The sequence below is a fragment of the Python bivittatus genome, unplaced genomic scaffold (genome assembly GCF_059951505.1).
Source record: "Python bivittatus isolate LINGU-HERP-01145 unplaced genomic scaffold, Pbiv_v1 ctg000980_np1212, whole genome shotgun sequence".
NCBI classification, from domain to species: Eukaryota; Metazoa; Chordata; class Lepidosauria; order Squamata; family Pythonidae; genus Python; species Python bivittatus.
Window position 1 is genome coordinate 16,385,109 of NW_028277125.1, and position 18,478 is coordinate 16,403,586.

At 38.6% G+C, this 18,478-nt stretch overlaps 1 protein-coding gene across 1 annotated transcript in view; it reads right to left on the reverse strand.

Moving 5' to 3' along the window:
* The window catches only part of SERPINI1 (serpin family I member 1), a 96,604-nt gene that overhangs the window by 19,725 nt on the left and 58,401 nt on the right, over positions 1 to 18,478 (reverse strand). The window contains exons 3-6 of the mRNA XM_088132200.1: positions 15,285 to 15,515; positions 11,172 to 11,366; positions 9,458 to 9,662; positions 1,035 to 1,132 (exon numbers count right to left, since the gene is read on the reverse strand). Of these exons, the coding sequence (XP_087988326.1) occupies positions 1,035 to 1,132; positions 9,458 to 9,662; positions 11,172 to 11,366; positions 15,285 to 15,515 (729 nt within the window). The remainder of the gene's footprint in view (positions 1 to 1,034; positions 1,133 to 9,457; positions 9,663 to 11,171; positions 11,367 to 15,284; positions 15,516 to 18,478) is intronic.

Here is an 18,478-nt window from a genome sequence, read left to right on the forward strand (position 1 = left end):
AGCTAAAGAGAGAAAGAGGCAGTACAACTTGACAAAAGGAAGTGGGAGAAAGACAGACAACTGGGAAAAACAAGCAGCAGCACCAAAAAGCAATACACCATGGGACACTGGTGGGGATGTCAAGCAACACCAGAGCAATTCCAATGGTCAAGTACAGCTGAGGCACCTGACAACAGAGACTAGTACAGCATTAAAGATAGCCAAAGGAGAAGTAGTTGGTGGTGTGTAGGATTGGGACTGGGATAGTTAGATATATAGACAGACAGATAGGTAGTTAACCCAAAGCTAGCATAGATAGTAAAGAAGAGAAGTCAGGTGGGAGTTAGGAAGGAAAGTAAAACAGAAGTTAGAGATGAACAAAGAAAATAGAATAGATCTTAGAAGATTAAAATAGCCTTCAGAAATAAAAGATGTCAGATAGAGACGTTGGAAAGCAACAGGTGGTCTTTCTTTTGTAATGAAAAATAACATTTTTTAAATAATATAACCTATTCCAAGTGAAACTGATGAGTACACAGCTTGCTTAAGATCTGCACCAATCGTGAACTGCGACAAAAACAACTAGAGAAAAAGGGAGAAACAACTGATAAGATAGATTCCCTAAATCATGTCAATGGTTTAATGGAAATTTCCAAAAAAAGACTGCCATCAATTGGTCACCTCCAAATGAGTTGTTAAATTGGGGCTAGCAGTGTGCTGCCTTCCAGACACTCCTACCTCCACCTCAAAATCCCCATCAACTTCCAAGTTCTGGAAGTTGGCATCCAACAATGTAGAGGCCACCAAAGTAAGAAAAGCTGGTAGATGTCTCACAGGACAGCCTAGGTCAGGCCAAAAATTACATTTAGCCTTTTCCCCCCACCTGTACCTATTTGAGAATACTGGTTGATAGATTTAATTAATTAATTAATTAATTAATTAATTAACTCACTAAAGTATTTGTGGGCCAGGTTTTTCTGGACCAAGTTTTAAAATTATTGTGGAAGAAAATGAAGGCAGTGCTGCAAGAACCTAAATCACAAAAAGCCGCTTACCAGACATTGCAGTGAGATCAGCACGTTGGCTGAATACTTCTGTAATTCCAACCCCTTTCAAAGCATCCTTCAGATCAATTTCCTGTTCTATTGTGAACCTAGAGGGGAGGGAAAGAAAAGAATGAAACTCTTAACTCCCTTTGCTCTAAAAAAGAAGCAAAGATGCAAATTGTTACTAGTAAAACGGGGGGGGGGGGGGAGAGAATATAATAACTGCCTACAAGGCATTCAGGTAGCTCAGCAGGAGAAAACACATTACAAAAAAGAGAGAGACACATAGAGACAATGTATTGAATTGACATTCATCACTAGCTTATTCCTAGGCATTGTCTTGTTTGCAGTAATACCCTGAGACTAATTGTTTTGCAGTCATACAACATCACCCTTGCAAAGGACTTTGAGTCAATAGAAAGTTGGGGAGGGGAGTCTGTGTGTACAAAGCAAACTGAAATACAGTCAGTTTTAAATAGCATTCAGAAACTGCATTAAAATGACAGAACATGGGGAAAAATACAATAAAGCAGTTAGGAACAGAGAAGATAAATAAACAAGAGTTTTGCTTTTAAAAACTGCACCACTATTTTATGTAGCAAACAGTCAAACTGCGGCACAATTTCTTGCTGTTTTCAACTTCCCAATCTCTCCAGAAAAGGAAGAACAATTGGTTTGCAAACTTTAGGCTTAATACACTCAAATCACTCTGAAACTGATTGTCAGCTAAAGGTAAGTTTGGAACAACATGCCTCATCTAGAACACTGTCTCAGAATTGAATTTTGGCTGTCTTTGAACAGAACAGAATCCAAAATTGCAAGAATGTTCTGTTGCAACAAAATTAAAAACATTTTGAATGTTCTGCTTATGGCAATTCATTATGTGCTCCTTCTTCCCTTGTTTTTTACCTCAAAGCAGCAAGCATAGGTGAAGTGGCAATCCATGCTAACTACTACCAGCTAGCCAACTTGCAGAAAGATTGGCAAAAGGGATATTTCATTTATTTTCGGAAAGCATCCATATTTTTAAATGGACTCCGAGGCTCCCCATCTATAACCAAAAGCTCATTCACTTAGTACATGCATTGTAATACTCAACAAATCAATTATAGCAACACAAAGTATTTTAGGCAGTCAAATAGAAATCTATCAACTCTACAGCAGCAGTCCAGTTGCAGGTTCCTGACACTACTCCTAGTCTTCTCACAGTCTCTTATTAATAGCACAGTTGGATTCAGAACAGATTTGCTTCTCTTCCCTAGCACTCCACCCCCAAATTACCCCCAAATTACCAAGGTAGCTGGCCAGGACATAACATTTCTTCAACCCCAAAGCCAAGGTGTAGGACAACACTCCATTCAAGCTACCCAGGAGCACAGAATATTTGAAAGGGATGCCTTTTGAACTTCAACAGGATTTGGGGAGCCACAGACTCCTCACTTGATTTCATCTAGTCCACTTTCGTCATCCTGAATTTGCTCATGGTAGCACACTGGTAGAACTACACCTGAGGAAAGTCATCCTGTTTCAGAACAAAATACAACTTTAATGTACTACAAACTAATATGCTATTCTAACATATGTTTGCATTTAGTTGGTGCCCTTGGATAGACCAAGGGAGATACAAACACAAATGAAAGGAAACTATGTAACTGTCAGCCCTACTAGGTAGACCAGACCAAGAAATCAACTCCACAGGAAGGCTAAAACCACTTTTATTGAAATTGGCTATAACAGAATCTTGAAAACCCAATTGTGTTGTATCTTCTCCTCTTCTTATAGTTCAGTGAATTAGGGAGGTGTCTGTCTGAGCCACTTCCGAATGTTATCTGGATGTTCTGGACTGAAAACGTGTTTTACCCCTTTGCCTTGGCAATGAAGTTTGCATATCTCCATCAAGGTCATCTTCCTTACTCTCTACATCAGCTACCTAAAGGATCCTTGAATAGGACAGGACTTGGCAGGACAGGAAATTCCAACTCTCTCTTTGAACAAACTTTTTGGGACCAGGAGACCCTTTATTGTTATTGTTAATAACAAAACTGGTTTTTAAGAATCAAAGGGACATGTAATGACCTCACCAGCCACATTCTGGCCTTTTCTTGGGTGTTCTGCACATACGTGTTATGCAATTTGAGTAAATAGATGCATTAAAAGCCTACATCCCAACATGCAAAATGGGGGGAACCCCCCCCCCTCATGCCATTCAATTTTAGGAGTGCAATTGTGAAGCAGAACTCTGTGGGCAGCAAAACAGGGCCTGGAAGCTGCATACATATATTCTAGCTGCCCGCATGCTTGCTTCAGGGTGTGGAGCCCTACAACAACTTGATTATCACTGAAGACCTTGTCTTAAGGACAGCAATACTTCATCTTCAGAACTCAATGGTACCTCCTGAGAAATAAGCCATTTTCTACTCATATTGACCAAAGTTGAGTTTTGTCCCATCTCATTTCCTCCTCTATTGCTTTGCAAGGCATAACTGAAGCTGAGAAACACGCTAAATTGCTATGACAGTAAAACAAAGCATTTTAGATTTCTATGACAGTTTGTGATTTTGTTATGTGCTCAGAAGAGAGATAATAATTTTTGGTACTGGCTGGGAAGTCCTTGGAGCATGCCAGTTACAGCATCTAGGAAAAGACAATATACTGGAGATTTATTTGATCCAAATAGAAATCCTTCTTATTGTCAGCTCCAATTTTCTGGTTGAAAAGTTGATTCTGCCACTTAACTTGAAGGAAAACAAAAACAAAAACAAAAAAAACAGAAACAAAAATGAAAACAAGAATGTGTCAGTGAACTTTGTCAGATTTTTAAAGAACATATTACACAGTTGTGATCTTACAGATCAGTAGCCGCAATACTACTGTGATGCAATAAAATTTAGAGTTACATTTTTGGTGCTGTCCACCACAATGTGTTTGCATGATAACTCTCAGAGGGGACTAAGCCAATTTTCTATCACTAGAGCTTTGCCTCTTGATCAGGGGCTCTGGATTTTTTTTTTTTTAACTAACTGGTTCTGTGATCTGAAGAAGTTCAAAAACCCCTGTTTTGAGACCCAGGGCATTTGGGTAGCTGGGGGTGGGGTACACAACACTTTTTTGGAGAAGGAAAGGGCTAAAGGCAATGTGGCTGCAGTCATCTCACAGACATCGGTGGCCCCAGAATTGTTTGTAATTTCCTGTTGTGGGGGTGTTTCTTTTTCTTTTTTTACCAAATTAAGCTATGGGGGGGGGGTTATACCAGTTTTGTGGGTTATATACCTCAAAATAGCAAGAAAATCTACCACTGATTTGCAGCAATTCTGGCTGGAAGAGGTCCCACCAGCTCCAAATTAGGATTTGGAGCCTTCATACAGCTCGGTGGTTCATCACTGCCCTAGTGACTGCACTCTTGGAAAGCGGCTTTTTTCATATGTGCTTTACCTCATTCAAGGATTTGTCTACCAGTCAGAACAGACCAGTGTTTCTCAACCTTGGCAACTTTAATATGTGTGGACTTCAACTCCCAGAATTCCCCAGCCAGTTGAAGTTCACACATCTTAAAGTTGCCCAGGTTGAGAAACACTGGAGTAGACTGTGATGCTCTAACAGGATAAGAAGACTGGGAACTGGCTTTTATACAGAGACATTTTTTTCCCTACCAGATTTTGTTAAAGCCTCCCATAAATATTAATGAGTGAAGCAGAGCCGAGAACAGATAAACTTGACGCCATTTCTCACCAGTGTTACTTTCATAACAGGGACAAAAGAGGTACCTAGTGTAATACGCTTGGAGTGCAGTTCTCCAATATGGCTGTTCCCTTATTAAATTCCAGAGATTAATTATAGGCTTCAAGCTTGAATTTCTCTGAGGACTGGAAGCAGATCTGCTGAATGTTATCAATGGGCTAAATAAATACTCTGTAAATATTTTAGGTTATCCTTATAAAAAAAAAAAAAAAAAAAGCAGGGGGAACCAAGGGAAGGAAATTAGGGAAAAGTCATTTGTGGCTTGCAGGCCCAATACACTGAGAAACAACAGTAGAAAAAAAGTTAAAACTTTCAGTCCCCTGAAAAATACCATTCAATTATAAAACAGGCATTTTTAAAACTTCTACATTTGTAAAAGGGCCTGAATGGCTAAGCCAAACTGAGTTAATCACAACATTTCCAATTTGCTGTCTACACTATCTGTGTCCAACTGAAACTGCAGTTTGCTTGCCTTAATAGCAAAATGGAAAAACAGTAAAACAGCACAGAATTGTTAAATTATACTTGGTTTTGTTCTTGAATCATTATTTCTGAGCCAAACCAATCAACATTTTTAATCTATTTTGGCATAGCAAGGAAACAGACCATGAAACTAATTTGCAAAAATGTCTTCTAAACAGAGTTTAGCGGAAGAATATAAAAGGGGGGGGGGGAGGCATGCTAGCTAATAACAGTAACCAAGTTTCTCCATGAACCCTTTACCCTCTGCTGTTGTCTTGGGGTCCTGCAAAAGAGATGTGCAGTTGTTTCCTTGTTAGCAGTAACAAGAGTTGCTAATCTTTCCCTCAGGCAAATTCAAATAAAGGCACTGCATTTTCTCAGCATTTTAAACACACCGTTTTATCTACTTACCGACCCTACTGTAGGCAACAATTAGGCTGTTCCTTTTAAGGTAAGCAATGTTATGCAGATAAATTTGCATAATGGAGAAAAGGAGTGAGAAGTAGCGGTCAAAAGAGACCAAAGATGTGAGGTAAGAGAAAAGGAAATCTAACTAAATCTAGTTTACACCAATACTTGTTATACCTGTCCATACCTTTCTATCTTTACAGACCATGCTCACTTCTATCACGTTCATAGACTGATTCATACACCACATTTCATTTTTAAACCTCTCATCTCTTTTTCAGGATCTCATTAACTCCATCCAACCCAACCATTACTTACTTTGTGACCCGTACGCTCTTCCTTCATATATTTGTTTTGCAACTGAATCTTCTTTTCATTTCATTTCATTTATTTCATTTATTTCAATGATTTATAGAGGTGCCAATCTCACAGCAATGACTCTATATGACCATACTATCTCAGTGTAATACTTTTTGTACTGATCACTCATTTTTGTATTCAGTCCACATTCATTATCTATTCATTCTTTATCCTCCACTTCTTGCATTTGCTTTTATCAGCATTTGCTTGTCTTAAAATTTCTCATCCATTTCCCCATATTTAGTAAGCATTCTACCAAGGAACACAAATTCCATCTACTGTACTTGTTCTAATTTTTTCACCATTTATGCTTAACTTGCAATTGTTCATTCCATTTGCCCTCTTAAATACTCTTGTCTTAGTCTTTGATACATTAATTTTCAAATCTATTTATACTCCTGCTTACTGTGGGTGTAATTAACTTTTACTTCTCCCAAGATGAGATAAAGTCCTAAAGAAGACCTGTAAACGGAGGACTTTTCTTAACATTTCATCTCTGTGGCTGGCATTGGGGGGGGGGGGGGGAGGAGGGAGGAATGAAACATGAGCTAAAACAGATGGAAGATGGGTAAAATCTACCCCAAAGAACCTTGTCTTCCATGGTGCTAACTATAGCAAACAAATCTGATTTCAGGGGTTCAGAGATGAAATCTAGATTATATTTCTGAATTAAAAGGATTACTGAAACAATGCCAAAAGAGAATCATTTATGCCACAGTAGCAAACTCTGTGCAAATACAGTCAGGGGCAAAACACAGCACTGGGAAGTGCTTGTGGAAGTAGAAAAATATTTAGAGAATAAACCTAGGGGTAACTCTTAATTGAAAAGAGCCTAATGAGAATGCTCAGTGGGTTCACATTGTCTCAGGTGGGGAATAGAAAAATGCCAACAAAGAGAGAATGTAATGAAGCATTCTAAATAAAAGGAGCATACTGTAATGTTTTGTGTGTGCATGTGCAATTTGTACAAACTGCAGAGATAGCTATGGAGAAAACATAAATTAGTCAGCTTTCCAAATATATTTGAATCCCACAGAAGAATTTCAGTGGAAGAAAATAGGGCTATTTGTAATACAACAGTACAAAACTTATTTGCTGTTGCCCAAACACTGCAAGTTAAAAAATAATTTGGAAGCCTTGTGATGCTCCTTTAATGCAAGTGATAAGAACAGATCAGGTCATATTGGATCAGATAAGACTATGCACCATTTTGGATTCGAAGGGAGAAATATGATTTGGAGCACACATGGGTACATGTGCAAAGGGCAGCTGCGTAAGCCCAGGAAAAAGATGCAGCTGCTTTAAGAGGCTTCCAGCAGGTGCTATATCTGGTCCTAAGCATGTTCCAAATCACATTCCTCCCTTTGAATCTAAAGGGTTCAAAGCCCACAAAACAGAACAAAGCCCTAACTTCAGCTCACAACCAACTGAAACAATCATCTGATAAATTTTCATACAAATATCCTTGCCTCTTCAGCACCATTAACTCAAACACGCTGCGTAACTATGGTGTATTCTACATGTGGGTGTTTATTTCCAAAAGATATGCACTGTTTCAAAAACTCGTTAAATTAGAAGCAAGAAGGCATTCTAATTAGAATTTAAATGAAATATGTCAGCATTCAATAATCTTAAAACCACAATGCTTTTTCAAGCAAAGTTTCATTAGAGTGGCTCATAATGGAGCAAAATTAAACTTACCAAATAGCATACTTTGTATATTCCAAAGATAGTGCCCATTTCTCATTTGCAACATTAAGGTTCACAAGTCTTAGAAGCCCTCAATGACTTTAAAAAAACCATCATGGTTCTAGCTTTACTGTAGCACAGTGTTTCCCACCCTCAGCAGCTTTAAGATGTGTGGACTTCAACTGAAGTTAAAGTTGCTGAGGGTGGGAAACACTGCTCTAGCAAAACACAAGTTGAAGTGAATATAAGAATGCCCACTTTAAAGAAAGCTGGATGAAATGAAAAGAAAAACATAAAGAATAAGTTAAAAAGGCTAACACCTTAGAGCTGTCCTCCCCAAAGCCAGGTCCTCCAGGTCCTCTCAGAATTCCCAGCCACGTCAGCATGGGGACAGAGGTTGCCAAGAGGGCACCAGGTAAAGGTGTCTTAAAATGTTATTCATGGAGGGAAAATGAGAAGAAAAGAGAACACTGAGATGTAAGCTGTTTTCTGGTGGGGGAAAGCAAAAAGGTCTGACGTTCTTAGAGTAAATATTCTGCAGAGGAAACAGTGAGAAACAAGAGTAGCAGATATCAGTGCCGCCCTGACTTCAGAAGAGAAGGCAGGTTCCAGATGGATTTAAAGCTGTCTTCAAATCTACAGCTTGCTTTCAAAGAAGCCTAAAGCAAAGCTCCTTCTCTTCCTTACATAGGCCTCAAAATTCCTTTAAAGATTCAAGGGACTATCCAGCCTTGTTTACAATATGGATGAGAGTCTTAAGTTGATCCATCCTTGCCACACACATTTAAACTAAGAGAAGTTTAAATGTGTACAAGATACAAGAAGTTTTTTTTTTTTTTGAATTCTTTACTACACCGCTTTAGGGCTGCCTATGATTCGGCTTTCCCAAAACTGGGCCATGCTCTTTTGAAAATAGATTGTGATAAACTACTATGCTCAGCCTCTTATTTTTAAGTCTTAGTGGGAGTTTTTTCACCCTATCAAACCAAAGGATGTGGACAGAGAACTTGGAAGCTTCTGCCTGGCACTTACAGACCCCTGTCCTTCTTAGGTAGGGGGAGATCAGCAGAGGAGATTGATTGATCTTTTTTTTTTTTTCAATCTTTAAATAATGTCTTCCATTTTGTCAAGTGCATTACTGTGTTTACCTTCTAGCAAGTTATTACATGCAAACTGTTGCATTGCCTTACACTTGTTTTCATTATTTTTATTAGTTCCCTCAACTATTCTTTAGTAGAAAAGAAGGATATAAACATTTCTTAATCACATCAAATAAATATTGCCCAAACGTTTCTCTTCACCTCTACTCTCTGCTGAATAACATTTCCACTTTACACATGAGTAACTGAGTTAAATCTTTATACATATCTCAAGATATGTAGAACAGAGCCACAACATCTTTCTTGCAATCCTCAAAATAATGTTGACCACCCTAGCAGAACATCAGAAGCCTATGTTCTTTCCTTTTTATGGCAGAAAAAACACCAAACTACACAATAAGTCTTAAAACAGGTTTAACAAAAGCTACCCCCACACTCTTCTCCAACACCCTGGAAAAGCATAGGAAATCTTGTCTCCAGTGACATGTATAGTAAAAGCACCATCTTTATATGCTCCCTTCACTCAGTGTGGTTCTTACCAAACCTTCAAAAGGTTGTTCCCCTCCTTAATGGATCAAGCAGTTCTATCTCATTCTCCTTTTCTCTCCCTCCCTGCCAGCCCAAACTAACTGGTTTTCCTCTTTCTACCATAAGAAGCTAGAAGTGGACTCCCACCTTGGAAGATACACCTCAACCTTTTGTTTCTTCACAGAGGTTGCCCATTCCTCGATCAGCTGGGCTTTCACCAAAGGCTCCAGTGTGGCTAGTGGCACTTCCTGCCTGGAGAGAACTATCATCATGCTGAATTCATCTCCCTCATAGGGTATTTCCAGGACTTGATAGATGCCTCCTGCTTCATTGGATCCATCACTGAATTCCCCTAAAAGAACCCCCCAAAAAAGTTAGTTGGAATTTTTCATCCAGCTGGGGAATATGGCCCCATTTTTTTTTAGTGAAAAAAGACAAAATAGGGCACTGCCGTATTTTTACTTGGTCTATGTTTTGGGGATGTAACTAATAGACAGTTTACTATTACATACTGTTTAAAAGCTGGATTTAAACTGAATGAAAAATCATGAATGTGTACTATGGTATGAAATTCTAAATGCACAAGAGAGAAATCATGGTTTATAATTTTTGCCTATTGTTGTTTCTCTATAAGCTCAGATTTATAACTTTGTGAGTTGATCCCCATAATCTATAAATTCAGGCATTAATAAAATAATGCTTAAAGCATTATTGGTTTGCAAGTTGCCTTCAAATGGCTTTTTCAAATCATAATAAGTCAACCAGTTTATAGCATCAGACAATGAAGAAAAGCATCTCATGTTTAAATCTAGCTAAAATGTTTCCTTTTGTGCCTCAAAGCATTTGAACTTTAAAATATGTAATAAAACTGGAAGTCCATTTCTAAAACCAAACAGACTTGGCTCTTGCTAATCCATGATGAGAGGTTGCTTGGAATTACTGCTATACATTTGCTGGATTATAAGCAGAACATCCAAGATAATGTGAATAATCTTTCTCTACAGTGCTGAATTGGAAAGGAGTGACTGGATAGCCAGAGACCTCCTTAACCAGCCATTAAGTTAGGGCTACTCACATTTGATGATAGACCATATGGCTCCCATATGGTCTATCATCAAATACGAGTAGGAGTGGGGGCTGTCATCCAACCCATCAAGCCTACTTGAAACAAGGAGAGAGAACATGCACTTTGCAGCTGTGAGATATTCGACGAGGTTTTCAGACAGTTTTTCTCTCCTGTCATTCAACTGGGAGCAATAGCCCAAAGCATTAGGATCTTAGAGGGACAAAGGATGCAACATGATTGATGGAAGAGCAGGCAAGAAGGAGGGAACTCTTCTTCACCAACAAGGATTTCAGCTCCATGCAAGTTGAATGTCACAGAGTCTACTTGCAGTAAGCAACATTTTTTGCATAGTGTTTTGAGGCTTCAAAGCCCTGCACATGAACAATTTGATGTAACTGCAATAATCTTGCAAGGTAAAACTCAGTACTCATATACCATCATATTACAAGTGAGGAATTAAGATTAAAAATTAATCTTAATTAATTAAATTAATTAAAAATTAAAAGAATTAAAACCTTTTGCTTTGTAGGAAAGGTGAGAATCGGGTTTTTGAATTACTATGCTCCATCAATAAAAAGGATATCAGAGCCAGCAATTACTGAAAGACTCCCCTGGAAGCTTCTTTGGGGCAACATAATGGATACTTTTCCCCATTCATTCCAAGGAGCATTGTGTAACAGATACTGTGACTTGGCACTAGGACCGAAGAGGCAAAGGATGTGTCTAGAATTAATAAAGAAATATCTAGTTTGCAGCAGAGGGCTAGAAAGAAAATGGACATTTTCTGTTCCTTACCATAGTAAAATTCTCCTTGCTGATACATCATGGGAATTTGTACTTCACTTTCATCATCCTTAGTGAAGGAAAAGGTTCTTGTGTTCTCTGGTCTGAACTGAGACTTCCAATTTCCCTTGAAGTAGATTGCATTGACAATAGCCAAATGAGTGAGAGCACTGAAATCCCTTGCTGATACAAAATCCTTGATCATATCTGTCAGATGAAAGGGGATAGGAAGCACATCAATCAGCAGGTCTAAAGGAGCATTTAAAATCAAAAGTTAGCCAGCTTACTAAATGAAAACAAACAAGCAAGCAAATAATTAAAGTAATTTCCAGATCAAATAGTTCATGCCCACTTTAAACTACTATTTCGGCAGGGAAGTCCCCAAGTTTTGAACACAGGCAACCTACACTATTTAAGCATGATTAATTCATTCTAAATTTATATCACACTTTTCCTCCAGAGCTCAAATTCAGCCATATCTTTGTGAAATTGGTTGGATTGAGAGTTACTGACTGGCCATTATCTTTCCTTTCTTCCTCCCTTCCTTCCTTCCTTCCTCCCTTCCCTTTCCTTCCTCTGAAAGTATAGATTTGAACTTCTGTCTCCTTGATTGAATACGCTAATCACTACACCACACTGGCTTTCTACCCCAAAACATTGACATGAAAACAGTACTATAAAGTTTTACTAACTTAATCAACTAAATCTAATTGCAGCTCTGGAGATGCAAAGTGTCAGTGGGTACAAAGTGGATTAACTTGCCACTGCTAGGACAACTGATAGGTGGAAGGTGTGATGGACTTTGTAACCTTCCTGTATTCCCTTCCCAATGACCAACAGAGAACCCAGAAGGAATCAGGTGACACAAGAGAATTTGAAAAGTTCCTGCTAGCCTTACAAAAGAATGGCGGTGGCTTAGCTCCCCATTCTGAGCATTGCTTCTATGAGAAAAGGTTTGTTTAGTAATTCAGCAAAGGAAGCTGTCAAGAGCCTTTGAGATCTGCCTTTGGAGCCTTGTCAGTCCAGAACCTGATCATTAGCTTGTCTGGCCATCACTTTTTGCACTTGACTCCATCAAGCTGTGACAGCAGGGCTGGATCTCTAAGTCCCTTTTGCTCCCAAGACACTGTTGTGTTTTTTCTCAAGTGAAGTTGCTGTTCTGTGGGGACAGATTAACAAATGCAGTGTAGTATAACAACAGGCAGTTCTATAATTGAAAGAGAAATAGGTGACCTTTGAAAGTGATGTGTTTTGTGTCTCTAGGGTCTCTAGCCACATGCCAGCTCCAGCTCTTCACAACCACAGAAAAAGTGGAGTAGGGAGACTATGTAACTTTCCAGTTCTTCCAATTCTCATGAGCGTGTATGTAGTTGTACTGGAGCACAGATTTAAAAATGGTGTGGTTATTTACAGCTGTGCAACTCCATAGGTAGGGTTAGCAAAGATATTGTTTTTTTGGGTATCTCTTTTCTGCCATCTAGCAGTTGCCAGGATTTTTGCAGACCAGATCTGCCAGCCCTCCTCTACCTGAGCAGTGAAACTTAGACTATTTCTACTATTCTAAAAAAATAGCCTTCTGGATTTTCTGCTCATAACCCCCCTGTCCTGCTTTACATCAAAGGAGAAGATGGGGTAGGGGATTCAAAAATTTCAAATCCACTCCACCACTAAGAGAAATCTCCTATATTGTGAAGGTACAACTGTGCAGGATAAGTAACTGCATGTGCACCGAAAAACCTCATAGGAGTAGTTTATTACAAAATGGAGTAGACAGGGAGAAAGTTCATTAGGAGAATGAGCATATTGAGTACATGGCCAGAAGTTACAATATAGAGACTGTCTCTATTCTAGTCTAGAAGAGAGCTTGGCTGCTGTTGCTGTTTTTCTTTTCTCCCTGTATTTCATGTTATATATATGGCAAAACAAAGCAAATAAGATATAGTTTTCTGCCAGTTCGCTAGGAATTGCTTTGTATCTCAGGATAAAATCACTATCATAAACCTTATTTGAAAAGTGTTCTAAATCACCTCACATCCCGTAACCTTAGCAAACTTTAATACTGCTGGTGGAAGTACCTAGACCAGTGTTTCTCAACCTTGACAACTTTAAGATGAGTGGATTCCTGCTGGCTGGGGAATTCTGGGAATTGAAGTCCACTCATCTTAAAGTTGCTAAGGTTGAGAAACACTGACCTAGACTGAGAAGCAATGGCAGTGATCAAGGTGAAATGTAAACACTATGCTTGGAACTCATCTGCATTGACTCAGGGAATAGGTTTCTAAGTAAGTATGCATAAATACAGATGATCTCACTCACAGTCTGAATGGGAGTTATGGGCTCCCAAGCTTTACTACAGATTGGTTTTTTTAGAACAATTGTGGCAAAATAAATAAATAAATAAAAACAAAGGCCTTACCATCCAAGGATGAAATGACAACATTTAGGAAAAAATCCACCCTGGACAACATTTTGCATCCATTAAATACAAGAGCTCATCTTCATATGAATGATGCTTTGGAATCCAGCATTAATCAAATGAAGTTATTGGAAATAATAATTAAAAAACAACAACCCTCGGACTCTTTACAATAGTGCTCTATGACTTACAGGTTATCTATACTTTACTAAATTATTTCAGATGCGTACCCAAAATGCAGAATTTAAAGTGGGGGGTGGGGGGGAGAAAGGATGGAAATGCCTGTATCTTAAACACCAGTCCATTTCTCTATTTTCTATGCAATACCAATGCTTCTGTCTCTGTACAGGCCACTGAGCTATATCCAATGGACTTATTTTGATAGTGCAAAGCTTCTTCAACTTGCAGAAATTGAATTGGATTGTTAATGTCAAAGCTGATGTCTGATTCTGCTTATGCAAGCTATTCTACAATTCATTTACTAGGTTAAGTGCTGTTTGCACTAGTTGTGTGGCTTCTACAACCCACCATGTGTACTTTTTCTGCTAGCATATAATGGGATATAATGATAGGCAATAAAACACATTCCAAGGAATATAGATAGTGGACGTGTGGAGTCATACCACTGCCCATCTAACACAGAGAGGTAGTAATTTTCCGAGGGTGCAAGAAGCAGCTTTTGTAATGCTGGGAACTGAATGTGAAACCTTGTGCACGTAAACCATGTGTCCCTCCATAGACCTCTTGCCATCTCATCTTAATGGTATTGTTCCACTGAAAAATCTTTCAATAATTATTGTTTTGAAGCTTTATCTGCACCTTGGCAACATTTCCTAGGCTTTAAGGCAGTGTTGTCCAAACTTGGCCACTTTAAGATGAGTGGACTTCAACTCCCAGAATTCCCCAGCCAGTCCACTCATCTTAAAGTGGCCAAGTTTGGACAACACTGCTTTAAGGTTAGTAAATTAGTAATAAACAGAGCATGCATCTTAGCATTTGACCTGCCAACATTTGTTCAAGGAAGAGAAGAGACATCTTGCATCTGTTCAAGCCTTGAGAGGCTTGTTAGCGAAGCGTAGCAGCTGCGGTGCACACATTCTGAAATAAATCACTCCAATCAGAATGCATTGTCTATGATCGGGTGTTTCCAAGGGGCAATGGTTTCCTTGCTTTTTGGTATAATAATTCTGAGTTTGGAATTCTGTATTGACAGCAATGAATTAAATAACTAGATCAGATTTCACAGGATCCATATTGCGTGTATGGGCAGATTTCCTTTTCAAGCATGGTGCTGCTTCCTTTCATTACAGGAAGAGAACCCGTCGGTGCCCTGGAGATTATGCTCATCTTCCAATGGCTTCCAGCATTCTTTCATAATGAGTCCCAAACCCTGAACTTACAAAACTGAAATGTTTTATTATTGGAGTAATCCTGTGTGTGTGTGTGTGTGTGTGTGTGCGTGTAACAGAATAAATTCTAATGAAGTGAAACAAGTTTGACTGCAGTAGAACATTTCTACCATGAACAATTTTAAGTTCCTCAACATTGACTATATGGATTGATCATATGGAAAGAAAGCAAAATGAAATTAAAGCATATAAAATAAAAAGGATCTTTGAAAATTGGAATTTAACTGTGTGCCTCTGGGTATGTGCAGCAAACAATGACAACCACTGAGATCAAGAATTGAAAAATAATTAGGAACATACTGTTAGTATGATTCTCCACCCATTTGTTGATGTAGCTGGCAACAGCTACATTTTGACTGAAATCCACAACTTCAACTTCAGCTTTGAAATATTTTTTCAGCAGCTGCAAAAATTTATTGCTAATGTGATATCCACTTTGCACATAAAGAGAATTGGCAAGCTTCATCACATACTGGCTGTCCTCGGTGGTAGCCATGTCAGAAAGGTCTTTTAGGAAGGCAAATTCTTCACCTGAAATTAGAGAAAGATTAAAATGGGTTTGAGAGAACTGGCAAATATATTGAGAGATTAACATATCTCACTGTCTTCCTGGGGAAAAAGGATAAATGATCATTTATGTTTCAGTTAAGAAGGTTACTATGAAATACTTCATAATTTAACCCTTCTTTGAGAAAAATGAGAAGTAACAAGAGACACAGAAGCTCCAAAGGGTTTTCCTGGGCATACAAAACTCTACCTCAGTATGGACTTCTTTGGTCGTATTGCCAGGAAATGGTCATTAAGTGCAGCATGACCTTTCTCCCTCCCTCCTTTCAAACAGGAACTTTTGATGTCCTTGAATGCAGCTTCTACCACTCAGTTGTGAACCGAGATAGGATTTCCATCCAACAGTGTATAAAGAACTAAACATGTATTCCCTTGCTATAAATATACCATGCTTAAAACTCCCCTAGACCAAAGACTCAAGTTCTCCTCCAATAAGTGAGCTTGTACTTTCTAAGGCTTAGTTACATCCACACTGGGTACATTCTGGAGCCTGCCTAATCTGGAAATGGCACTCCAGGTTACAGCTCATGATCCAACATCCTGGTTGTTCATATCTTTGGCTTTCAAGCAGACATGATAGTGACATCTACTGTTCCGTGTCACCTTCTCATTGCCAAAGTTCTTTTAATTTGTCCTTCATTCACCCTTTCCTCCAATACAAATACCAGGTGATGGAAACCACTACTGAGATTCATGTAATTTTCAGCAGGCAAGCATTCATGGAAACCTTTAGGCTGGCTTGTGTTTAGTTTCCTTGGAGGACAATTTTAGGTTTTGTTTTTTTCCTAGAATCAGTGCTCTCAACTCCTTTCTTTGTCCAATCCTGGATATAGTTTGGAATACACTATGGTAGGGGTCAGCACATAACAAGGATAGCATGTAACTTCCTTGGGATGCTGATAGCCAAGAAGTGATTGGGGCCACATCACATAACTGTAATATGAAACCATTTTCATCTGTTTCCTATCTTAAAATGTCCAAAAACTGCACATTTCAGAGATGCATAAAGGAGTTCCATGGGTTGCATATGACCCACTCCCGATGGTGTAGCTTTAATCAATGTTCAATGTACATACATCAAGATTTGGGGGATCAAATTGGATTCTGACTTCCCAAAATTGAGCAAAAGAGTGACCCCATATCCCCCCGGCCATCAAATTACTTGCTTGTCAGGAAAGATGAAAGAAATACTTCTTGACTTTCAAGTTAATTCCTGCAGCTCTTAAGAGATGGACATTCAAAGTTAGGTACATTAAGGAAAGAAGAGCATCTACCTGAGTATAAATAAAAGGACAGATGTACTTGCTTTTCCTCACAGGACAGGAGTGAGTTATCTCTGTAGCATGTGTCTCTATAAAGTGATGTTCTGCACACAAACTGGCTTCAGGTTATGCTTAGAGAAGTTTTGCTTAGTCTATCCTAAATACAACTAAAATTCTCACTGCAACCCACTGAATGTAATGTGCAATTACTCATGCACTGGGTCCAAAGCTTTATCTAGACCACCATCATGTTCTCATACTGGCCAGTTCAATGACTCAGGACAGTATCCTTTTCAATTGGTGTATACTATCCTTTATTAAATAGGAAGGGATGAGCTTTACCCATTGGCCATCCCCAGAGGCCTGATATATAGTAGGACATAACTGCTGTTGAGATTTAACAACTCAACTGCTGTTGAGATTACCATCTCGCTTACAAGTTACTGAAAGGCCAGTTACCTTGTCCTTTTTAAAAAAAAACCTCCATATAAGCTAGAGCGAATCATATATATGTGTATGTATGTTTTTTTCTTTTTAATTTTTTAATTGTCAGCTGCCCAGAGTCACTGTGGAGCCTTAATTTTGACTGGTGGTGGGACTTAAGGAGGAAAAAGAAAACCTTTGAAACCTTTTATTTTTATTGCTTTTTAAAAATTTTCACAATCAGTCCCCCCCTCCGCATCACTACTCTCTAATCTATTTAAATAAAGCAATAATTTCAAAACATAATAAAATTGGTATCTACTGGAAAAATATAGTTAACATTTAGCGTATTCTTACATTATTACAAGGCAGCTACCACATTTTCTCACTGTGATCCCTGTTTCTATATTTTTCCTTCTTCTCTCTTCCTCCTCCTTTACAAAAATATACAGGCAAAATATTGCTCTACAAGGCTAGGAACTGACTAGCTAATAGAAGCAGCATGCTTCATCCGACAATCGACAGTTTTTATAAACATACTTTATCTGCCCTTATGTTTCCAGCTTTTAATGGGAACTTTCCAACCACTTGTGATAAATATTTACACAGATCTTCCAGCTGTTTAAAATTCGCTCTATTATTCTAAAGATTTCTACTGAGCCCCTTTAAAGGTTTCTTGAAAAGTTATACTAATGATGTTTACACTCGATGAAAACCCTCTGGATCTTTATACTCTGACTCCTGAACTGGTCTCCTCCCCATTCCTGGCATGTAACAGAGACATACCTGAGCTGCCTTTTCTGATGGTTAAAGGGTAAAAGTGTGCGTGTGCGTAAAATAATGCTTACAATTTCATATGACACTGTCATTCCTTATTTTTTTTTTCCTGAATGCTATTTTCTGAATATGACTGTAGGACAAATGATCAAAATTCTAATGTAGTTGTCTTGCTAAATTTGTTTGCTTTTGCTTAGAGACACTCCAGAAACAAAAGTCCTCAGCTTGATTCCCTGGAATTTTCCAGTTCTTTATATAGTCCAACCTTCAATCAGATGCTCAAGAGAATTATGTCAGTTCTTTTCCTTTTCTAGATCCAGAACCCCAGTTTTTCTCCCTGCACTCTCTTCTCTGGTCCTGCCTCCGGACATCATGTGACCAACATTTTTCTCTGTTTTCAAGGGAGAAGGAGAAATTGCGCCTGACTTTCTATGTAGGTGAGCAAGGGTCAGCTTATGGATGTGG